Source organism: Acanthochromis polyacanthus, chromosome 8, assembly GCF_021347895.1.
Source record: "Acanthochromis polyacanthus isolate Apoly-LR-REF ecotype Palm Island chromosome 8, KAUST_Apoly_ChrSc, whole genome shotgun sequence".
Taxonomy (NCBI): Eukaryota; Metazoa; Chordata; class Actinopteri; family Pomacentridae; genus Acanthochromis; species Acanthochromis polyacanthus.
Window position 1 is genome coordinate 17609943 of NC_067120.1, and position 10665 is coordinate 17620607.

General features: G+C 40.4%; 2 protein-coding genes across 2 annotated transcripts; one reads left to right on the forward strand and one right to left on the reverse strand.

The window, feature by feature from the left end:
* Positions 1 to 225: 225 nt before the first annotated feature.
* LOC110952841 (endonuclease domain-containing 1 protein-like) lies at positions 226 to 3865 on the reverse strand. Its single transcript, XM_022196582.2, has 2 exons — positions 1968 to 3865; positions 226 to 1838 (listed from the first exon to the last, which is right to left on the reverse strand). The coding sequence occupies exons 1-2, from the start codon at positions 2259 to 2261 to the stop codon at positions 1233 to 1235; spliced, it is 900 nt and encodes a 299-aa protein (XP_022052274.1). The 5' UTR covers positions 2262 to 3865; the 3' UTR covers positions 226 to 1232.
* A 1855-nt stretch (positions 3866 to 5720) lies between these two features.
* aplnr2 (apelin receptor 2) lies at positions 5721 to 9767 on the forward strand. Its single transcript, XM_022196581.2, has 2 exons — positions 5721 to 6104; positions 7318 to 9767. Exon 2 carries the CDS (start codon positions 7515 to 7517, stop codon positions 8961 to 8963), a length of 1449 nt encoding a protein of 482 aa, XP_022052273.2. The 5' UTR covers positions 5721 to 6104; positions 7318 to 7514; the 3' UTR covers positions 8964 to 9767.
* The last annotated feature ends 898 nt before the right edge of the window (positions 9768 to 10665 follow it).

Below are 10665 nucleotides of genomic sequence, written 5' to 3' on the forward strand. Positions count from 1 at the left end.
TTGAGCTGACCATCTGGTGCGAAGGCATATGCCAGCTGGCAGGATACAGCTGCATTCTCAAACCAAATGCGGTTACTAATCACATCATTCAACCTGGCGTTATGCCTGCTCTTCTAGTTTTAGATTATTTCTCCGTTTTTTATTGCAATATTGTATCATGCGTAACCTGCTGTACAAAAGCACCTCATGTCTGAGAACAATGGATAAAGTCACAAGTCCAGGCACTAGAAGGTAAATCATTTTTATTTTTATATCTTAATTTAAAATAAATTTAGCTTTTGTGGTTCACATTTAATGGAACAAATTGAGATCAAAATATAAACAAAAGGTACCCTCCACCACAAAAAGCCAGGCTGAGCAATTAGAGCCAGCCACTCTCAAACTGCAGCACTAAAAAATGCTGAACCCAAGGAATTACTGTTTTCTAATCAAATGGGAAACACATTATCATTCAACTCTGAGTAGACCTGTTATGTGCTGTATTTGAATGTCTGAGCTTTACTAAGGCAAATGCATAGCAGCGCTGCAGTTAAGAGGCTGCATGAGGAAAATGTAAAACTGTTGGTCTAATCTGTCCGTACTGAACAAAAGGCCTACAGAGGCAGGTGTACGCCTCCGTTAATATGTAGAGGATCAGTGGACATTGAGATAAAGTGAATGTAGAGTACAACCACATAAGTTATAACTCATTTTATGATGCATTCATACATAACTAAAGCTTGGTAAACGCACCATCAGAGAAACAGTTGCAGTAATACTACAGTATATTTCATTTAAAATGCGTTAACAGTTATTACAATGGATGATAAATATTGACATTTGTGAACACTGTGCATTAAAATTGAAGCTCAATCCAAATAGTAACTTTTGAGCTTTTAACTACATCTTCAGGTTTATTTTTTAGCAAAGGAGTCTCTGAAAAGCTAGAAAGTGGACCTCTATGACCATTTCATACTGTATTGTTAACTGTGTATATTCTAAGATAAAGCTACAGAACAAGTGACTTCTAAAATAAATACAGATTATTCAACAGGAAGATTAATGAAGTGAAGAACACTTGAGACACCACATGAAAACTGTTCCTATTTACTAATTTTATCTGAAAGTGTAACATTTAAATCAGCACTCAACCGCCCAAGAACAACTGTGGAATAAATAGTCAAATTAATATTTAAACGATTCACTTTTAATCAGCTGCCTAATGTTGTCGGGACCATCTGAATTTCTTTTTCTCAAGGCACATGCAGGGCACTGTTATCACTACTAGGAGGCACACAGTTGTCGTAGAAGATCTGGAAGGAGCTGTCAACATAAGTTACCCTCTTCAGGAAGTCCTCCAGCTGCTGCACCGTCATTTCTTGAACCCGATTATTCTCCCTGTCGTTGAGCCCATAAGCTGCAAACACGGGGAGCTTTGAGCGTTCGGAGTACGGGGCATTGTGGTCAAAATCGATGCAACAGTAGGCCGACCACAGGTATGTGGGGATGGCCAGGCGGTTGATGTTCTGTCGGCGGATTGTGTGACCTGAGGTGGTGACCCCAGTGATCACGAAGGCGGTGCCACGGCAGTAGTTGTTGAGCCGCCTGCGGATGGTGTGCTCGTAGTTTTTCCAAGGACCAATGTTGAACTCTCGGACTTGAGGAACCACATTTGTCAGCGTGTAGGTGGCTGCTTTGTCACTGGGGTCAGCCTGGTGCTCGTCTGGATTCAGCTGACCACGTTCAAAGATCACGGTGTTGGAGTAGTCGTCCAGCACAGCCTGAGCGTCCTCAAAGCTGCTGTGAACATTTTCTGAAGGGAAGTGCTGCATCTCTCTTGAGCCAGACACTGTAGAGAGCTAACAGGATAAACACTGGTATTATAACAAGACTAACAAACACAGCAAAATCTCATCTTTTAAGCATTGGGAATTCTGCTCCTTTTAATCCTAGAAGGGTAAGACAGCAAACCCAGCAGCCATCCCTACCTGCGGCTCATACATCCAAGGCACATCAACCTTCTTAGAGCCATCCGAGCGCTTGAAGGTGTATGCGGAGTACACGGGTATGTGGTTGAAGGTGTCGTAGAGGGTGATAAATCTTGCTCTGCCCTCGTAGAAATGACAGATCTTTTTAAACGGCTGATCCTCGAGCCCTCGAGGCAGCGTCCCCATGTACAGGAACTGCTTACACTCTGGTGAAAGGTTTTTCTGCACCTCCGCTCCTGTCAGCACAAGAATAAGAAGACAGATGAGCGTTTGATCTGTTCTGTAGACACTCATGATGAAACGCGCTGCATGTACGTCTCCACAGTGCGTTTAATCCCTTTGAAATGCTCTCCTGCTGTGTGATCTCTGCCTGCTCTGTGGCTCATACTGTTTCAGGCGTATTATGCAAATCCTTATCTTTTTCCCTTCTCAAGTAGCCAAACCATCGCCACGTTTGGAAAGCCACCAACCAGTCCCAGTTTCACTTACAGGCAGTACAGGAGGTTCAAAGACCCATTTTTGGGAGCTGCTGGGAACTATGTGACGTCGTCAACTCGGTGAACTTTCTATGAGCAGCAGCTGGTTTTATCCTCAGTCAGTTAAAGCAAGAAACAATACAGAATTTGAAGGCATCTCTGCCATGCTCACATCTCTGTAAATTTGACTCTGTCTCTCTGATTAATTCTGACTTTTGAGAGCAAACTCAAAATAATTACTTTCCAGAAGAAGCCAGATTCACGACAGTAAAATGACTGTCAGTGGAACATAAGACTGTGCAGCCAAACTATGTTTAAACCCGAAGAATATTCCATTTTTGTGGCTATCCTAAAGTTTCCAAATGAGAGAGTGAATGTTGAAGAGTTGAATAGACAAAAGCCCACAAGCCTGTCTGGATAATAGCAGCAACTTTCTGGTAGCTGACAGAAGAAATATTCTAATTAGCAAGTTGTCATTGTACTGTTTAGTTACTATTGTTGTCAGGAGGAGAGCTGTCTGTAAAGATAAGGAAGAAAATAATCATCAAGCTGTGGAAGGTAGTGGTTACAGCTGCTTTTATTATTACAAAGTTTCCTCTCAATGGAAATGTAACCAACCTCCTTGGATGTGTCTGGAAGAGGAAAATTGACACCAAAATGAACAAAAGTATAGCTTAAATGTTGGATAAAGAACCAAGGGAAATTTTAAAACGGATACAAGCTCTTATAGTCACATTCTGAATAAAAATTGGCTCCATGAAAGAAGAAACAACTCTGAATAGACTTATAAAAGCATGAGTGAAGTTTGGTGAAACTCAAGTTGTCACAAAGCTTGTGGGAGAATGTTGTAGCAAAATTACAGCTTTGTTGGAAATCACTTCAACTCTGTGTTGACAGAAGAAAAAATTCGGCTTTCAGAGAAAAGAACGCCATCCCTGCTGTGAAACATGGAGGAGTTATGTTTCACATTTGTTATGTTCAGTTATTTGAATCTGTGCAAAGTACAATGAAATCAGAGAAAAGACACTGTCCACTGAGGACTACTTCAAGAATTCTTGCTATGTCCATATGTTTACAGTGTGATGTGATATATGCATGTATCAGTAAAGTTACTTTCATGTATAAATACACTGTGTCAACATCAACCATTTGCAGAGGTTTGATGAGACGTGCACCTTCGATCTGTTGTTTTGCTACACTGCAGCAGAATCGCCCTCCTGACCCTGTCGTTTCCCACTGTGATGCTCAGCCTACAGTTTTTTTTTCTCAAGGAAATGGTTGTATTTACTCTGCCTTTATTTCCTCCTCAGCAAGTAAAGCTGTGTCTGTATGTGTGGGTTTTCTGGGGAGAGAAAAGACTGTGGAATGTTTTTTAGAAACATCTGTTCCCATAACAACCGGTTGATGGCAGCGTGACCTCTGTGGAAACAAACTCTTCCTGTTTATCTGAACATGTTCACTGTTGACACTGCAGCTCCATGCCGACCTGCGCTGCCCACTCATCCATCAATCCATCCATCCATCCAGTATACAGGTTTAGATACAACACAATACTTAGCAAAAATAAAAGCTTAAATGTCTCTTAAACCCTTTCATTTTCATGTGTAAAGGTGAAGTCAGGGGCAGAGAAATTGTAAGTGAAGTTCAATAATCCATTAAACGTAGAAACAGCATTGTGTCAGTGACGGCTCAGTCTGTCTCATGTCTCTTTTCTTAGTTTTGTGTCTTATTTTTCTCTAAAAAATTTACTATTTCATGTGATGCTGTAAAAATTCAGTGTTTGCTTCAAAATCAAATGACTAATATGTACAGAAATGTCTCCACTAAATCACATCCAAGTACGATTTGCGGGCTGGACACACAAGTCTTTCTAAAGCAGAGAGATTTGTCACAGCGGAGCCGCTATAAAGGCTGCAGCTGTCAGCAAAACTATTATGAGACTATAAACCAGAAGACATTGGCAGCTGCAAATACAGGGAACAGCAGATACCTAAACTAAACTTAAGACCACAGTGTCTACGCTTCTAATAAACATTTAATTATAGGAAATAAATCACACTACATTCAAGTATTCAAAAAGATTGCTACTATTGATTAATAAAGTTGTTCAGGGACAATAATTTATTAAGTTAATTTATAGTCCTCTGCATGTCCGCATGACATAAAAAGAGCTAATTCATGAATTGCCTTCTGCCACACTAGTACACTTGCCTCCACATGCTAAAAATGTAAAAACATCTATAGACAGTAAAGTAGACAGCCATGGGAAGAGTTCAAGGTAATGTACTCACTATCCAACATGTATAGCCCATTATAATATTATAACTGGCTGCAGTAGAACAAATTATACTTAAATTTTATACTATTTGTTAGTAAGATTTACAGAAATGTATTTATTTACTTGTAAAATACAAGGAATGGTATTTTATATGGTCATTACAAAGTTTCACAACCTACATCTGGAGTCCGATAAAGACAGCTGTCAGATAAATATAATGGACTTAAAAAGAGAGTATTTTGTTCTAGTGAGGTTAAGGTATAACGTTTTATTAAATGAACATACTCAAGTAAATCATCTCAAAATTGCATTTAAGTTAATACGCTGACTTTCCACCATTGTTACTGTAACTATAATCGGTCGCACCAAGTTTTTTGTCGGTGATATTATATTTCCATGATTGTTTTAAGATTTTATTTAAATAAATGGTGTTTTTCCATGCCCACTTGTACTCTATTGGTTGCACTACTTACTCTAATAAAGGTGTTTTCTTGAATAAAGCTGCATAATTATTATATGACTTGAAACAGGGAACAGCATTTACTCTGCGCTACACATATAAGGACAAATAAAATATCTTTCCGTGGACTTTTCCCTTCCTTGAAGCAAAAAACAACACAGCTTGTTGGGCTCTACTGTCATCTGAAAACTGTGGATATTGTGGTTCACAGCGGGTATGCACAGATCTATGGTTTAAAGGCCTTTTCAGTGTATTCATGAAGGCTGTCTCTATCCTGATATTGGTGTCTGGCTCTGAATGTGAGGGTTGTTGGTTGCTGTTTGCCCTCTGTGTGAGTTGTTACATTTGACTACTGTATACTCTGTGTGTTTGAATATGTGCGACGGCCGCGACAAAGAGTGTGTTTGTGTTTGCACATATTTGTGTACTGTAGGCTCATTTGGATGCGTCTGTGCCTGTGTAGAGAGAATTTGAGCGGCTTAGGGGAGTGAAGACCCTGTTTGTGAGTCTGTTTGTGTCTCTCGGGTTTGTGTGTGTTTGTCGGGGGGAGGAGGATGGCGGGTGGAGGGGCGTTATTGTGTCTCACGGGAGGTGTGTGTGTGTGTGTGTGTGTTTGTGCTGGGGGGGTGGATGATGTTTGCCGGTCTTGTAACTCTGCTGGGGTGGTCTGGTTTGAAGACGAGAGGAAGGAGGGTTGTGGGTGTGCTTTCACTTGTGTGTGTGTTTGTAGGAGACATTGATATAGATTCAGACTGAAGAGGAAGATGCACCTTCTTCACTCTGCACGTTCCAGATGTAGAAGTTGAGAGAGAACTGTCAGAGAAGAAGACCGGAGTGGAGGCTGATTTTGGCTCTGCAGTGATGGTCACATCATTATGAGCATCTGTGAATGGATTCTATCCAAGCTGATGAAGTAGCCTGAGGTAAGAGTCTGTTTGAGAGCTTCATCAGGATTCCTCTCAGGACGAGGCCTCACTCAGCATAGCCAGGATGCAACTTTTGTATTTGCCAAACATGCAAATGAGGGCTTCAATCTAAATTTACAGGATTAACTCATTAAATTGAGAGCTGGTAGCTTTGTAAAAAATTAATAAAAGCAGACAGATATAAAAGATACACAAGATGCATACTGAAGTATTAACCTCCGTGTCGTCCTGCGGGTCAAAGTTAAGTCATTTAAAAGTTTGAAAATGTGCGAAAAAATATATATTTTCATAGTGAAACTTCTGATGTCCACATTTTTGGGAAATCTTTGAACATTTTTTGGTGGGAAAAAAAAAGAAAAATTAAAAATGTTTCTTAAGAACATTCACACAAAAAATCAACCAAAATTCAGCGAATTTCACTGTCACAAAAAAGTTGATTTTTTTTTGTGAATGTTCTTAAAGAAAATGTTAGAAGTTTTACTGATATATACATAATCACTTTACATATTTTTAGATTTTTTTGGAAGATTTTTACTCATTTTTTGAAAATATTTACATGAATTTTCTTTCCAAACTTGGGGGATTTTTTTTAATTAAAACTTTTAAGGGAAACTTTCAAGGAATTATTGGAATTTTCTTCCTGAAGGTTTTTCAAATTTTCAGAAATTTGGGGAATTTTTTGCTGAATTTATGGATTTTTTCAGACAAGGAAGCAAGGTTTTTTGGTGCCCGTAAATGAGGACAACAGGAGGGTTAAACCTCCAGTATTACTACAGTAGTACAGTGTAGAAGTCTGGTGTGTATTTCTGCATTTCTGCTTCAGAGCCCTTGAGATAGTTTTGTACAGACTTTTGATTCTGGTTTGCCTTGTATTGAATTAAATGGTGTCATAAAGGCCTTAAGCTGTTGGTGAAAGTGTTTTCATTGCTTTACTGACAAACGTGAGATCAGCTTTACCCTGAATTAATCATTTATTTGTTCAAGTTGCCTGGTTGGAGCTGAATGTCTTTTTGAACAGAGATCCGTGTACAACAGACACACATAAAAGTATGATGTTTTATTACAATTTACATATAAATATTTTTTAAAATCTTTGGTAAATTTGTACAAAAATGTGCGTAGTTAAAGTCTGACTTGTTGTCATGAGCTGTGCATGTAGAGAGTTCACAGTAAAGTTGTAATGTATCATTGTGTTTTATTCAATTTTCAGACATCCAGTCCACTGAAGACGTAAATGTGACCAGGAGATTTCATCATAAACAGTTGCGCCAGTGCAGGAATTAGTTTCTTCTGCCTCTAGAGGTTGTGTCTGTCAAACTTCAGCTTTCCAGTAAGGATCAGAACCTCCAGTGAATTTCAATGGCCAAGCGTTTTGTCTAGAAACCACGGAGACAGACAGACAGACAGATGTCAGAAACCGACTTCTCCACCTCCCCCACTCCTACCCCCCCTCCCCTCCTCCACTGCGACTACAGCGACTGGTCTCCCTCCTTCTCCATCATCCCGTCAGTCTACCTACTGGCCTTCCTGGTCGGTTGCCTTGGCAACAGCCTGGTGCTTTGGGCCTACCTGGACCGAGCTGAAAGGAAGAGAACGAGGGATAAAAAACTGGCTGAAGCTGGACAGTTCTGTTGCAGTAACATTTTCAGGACTAGTCGCCAGAATGTTAACAGTGCTGCCCAACTCCATCGTGGGACTTTTCCTCAGACAAGCAAACCAAACTGTGGATATTCCTCAGGACAAAGACCCTCCTCTCACTCCTCCACCTCCTCTTATCCTCCCTCCATCCCTCGGCCCTCTCGCTCCCTGACAGACTCTCTAATAGCCAGTTTAGCATTGGCTGACCTCTGCTTTCTTGTAACTCTCCCCCTCTGGGCTGTCTACACAGCATTGGGCTACCACTGGCCTTTTGGGCAGCCCCTCTGCCAGATCAGCAGCTTCCTCACTGCCCTCAACATGTATGCCAGCGTGTTCAGTCTGAGCATGCTCAGTGTGGAGCGGTACTGGGTTCTGACCGGGCACCGGCCCTCCAGCCACCACGCCCCACAGAGCTGCCCCAGCAGGGCAGTGTGGATCCTTGGAGGAGTGTGGGTGCTGGCGGGCGTCCTGGCTCTTCCTGGTTTGCTGCTGCGCTCCGTCCGGGAGTTGGAGTTTGACCCCGAATCTGAGGATGACTGGCATCTGGAACCTGCTGATTCCACATCCATTTTCCTTTCCTGTCAGATGGATTACTCCATGCTGATTGGAGCAGAGGTGCAGGAGGCTGAAAAGGAGAGGGCAGAGATATGGTGGTCTGCTGCCTTGAGTCTAAAATCAACTCTGATTGGCTTCCTGCTTCCTCTTGTCATCTTGCTGGTGTGCTACTGCTCATTGGCCCAACTCCTCAACAGACATTTTGGACGGGGTCCTCGTCCTGACCGCAGACGCCAACGCAGACTCCTCAGGGTCATTGTCACCTTAGTGATGGCGTTCTTTCTGTGCTGGCTGCCTCTGCATGTTAATAAAACTGTGTCCCTGCTGCTGGAGTTTGGGTTTGTCCCATACTCCTGCTCTTTAGACCAGATTTTACTGGCTGCTCACCCCTACGTCACCTGCTTAGCTTACCTCAACTCCTGCCTGAACCCTGTCCTCTACGCCGCCTGTGACCCGTCATTTAGGAAGAGATGCAAACGAGCTCTCCTCATGTGGTGCAGGATGAGCAGAAGAGGAACAGAGGGAAGGGAGGCAAACAAAGAGGAAGAAGAGGAAGAGAAAGAGGAAGGGAGCTCGACTTATCCCTCGAGGACACAGGAGGAAACAGCAGATAGGACAGAGGATGGAGAGGGACAGAGGGTGGAAGAGGTGGCTGGAGAATAAGAGGCTCAAAATGAAAAATGTAAAGCAACCCTTTCTAATTTTGATGCAAAGAAACATGGCATGAAGGTATTTTGTTAGTTGATCAAAAGCAGCATAAAAATGCATTAAATATTTTCAGTAGAATTTAAAGGTCCCATAGAGCGCCTCTTTTTAGCAAATTAATTACAGTCTCATATGTTCCCACAGTGTGCCTTTCCATTTTCCAGCTCAACATACTGCAAAGATGACTCATTACACCATGACTATGTATTACCATTCTTTTTTTTATAAATGGGCTGTTTTTCCTTGAAAACCAAAGAGCTGCTGCTGCTCCTGCCCAGACAGGAAGATGTCTGCCTGTGTGATTGACAGCTGGAGCTGGAGGAATGTGAGAGGTAAACATCTTCATAACTTAACAGCTTTTATTTTACTCTTTCAGGTTTACCTAAACCATAAGACGCAATAAAATGGATTTTCACCATTTGTTACCTTTGTTATGTGTTGTTAAGAGCAAGTAGCAATTGACTGAATTCCAAAGCGGCCTTCGGTCAGACTGTGGAAGAAACTGTATCAGATATCAGTATTTTTAAGATAAACATCCTCATTAAATGAACATAGACATACAGTATGTAACCTGGTTTCAGTGACCACATTTCCCACAGGAAAGATCTTGACCAGCGGTGGTCTCGGGCCTGACCAAAGTTTCTCATGTAATTTGAGCTCTTTCTATATTTTCTACTCTTAATATACTCTTGGTTGTTTGTTGATTTCTGTTGGACTATTTTCATTATTATCTATTAAAGTAAGAACTATTTCTGATGCTGACGTTTGTAGTGCTGTTGGAATCTAAGTGTTTGTTATATTTTGTCTACCTCATTTCTACCTATAAGAATAAACTAAATATCAGAAACACCACACAGTATAACGTAACACAATTTAACAGCACCTAAAACCACAGCCTTCAAACAGTGAAATCAGTATCTTTCTAAAACAATTCCTCATTTAACAGAGGCATAACATTATAACCTGAATGAATGAAGGAAGGGTTGACCACAGGATCATTATATATGCATCATTTTTAGCTAGTTTTTGCTAATAAACTGATAATTGACGTGTAAAGGAGAACATAAACACATAGCAGTAGACAGGAACAGTAAAAAAAAAAAAAAAAAAAAAGTCAATGCAGCATTTGGCAAACACATACTTATTTAAAATAGCAAGACTATAAAACAGAAGATATTACAGCTCCAAATTCACCAAAGTGGAAATTCTAGTTATATTTTAGAGCAACTATAGGTCGCAAGTCAAATAATTCTATTTATCTTTTAAACTTTAAAACAAAAAAGTTGTGTAAAAGTTATGTATTAGTTAAGATAAAAAAATCTAAAAGTGTTAGCATTATATTCATGTAAAAGTGCATAGGAAAGAAAGAAACATGCTAACACTGGGTCTACATGTAGTAGGTAACCAAGAGCATGAAATTGTTCTAATAGATTATTATCTTTAATTTAAAACATGGTACATAATCTAGGTTTAAAACATATTAAAATAATAAAATTCGTTCTTTATATGATTCTGCATTTGTAACAAGTCTTTTGTATTCAAATCAAGTCACCTTCCATCTAATTAATAGATCATTTCTATGCACACATGCACATTTGAGTTTAATAGTATTTTCTGGACAGATAATATCAAACCGCATCCAGAAGGTGGCGCTAGCGCA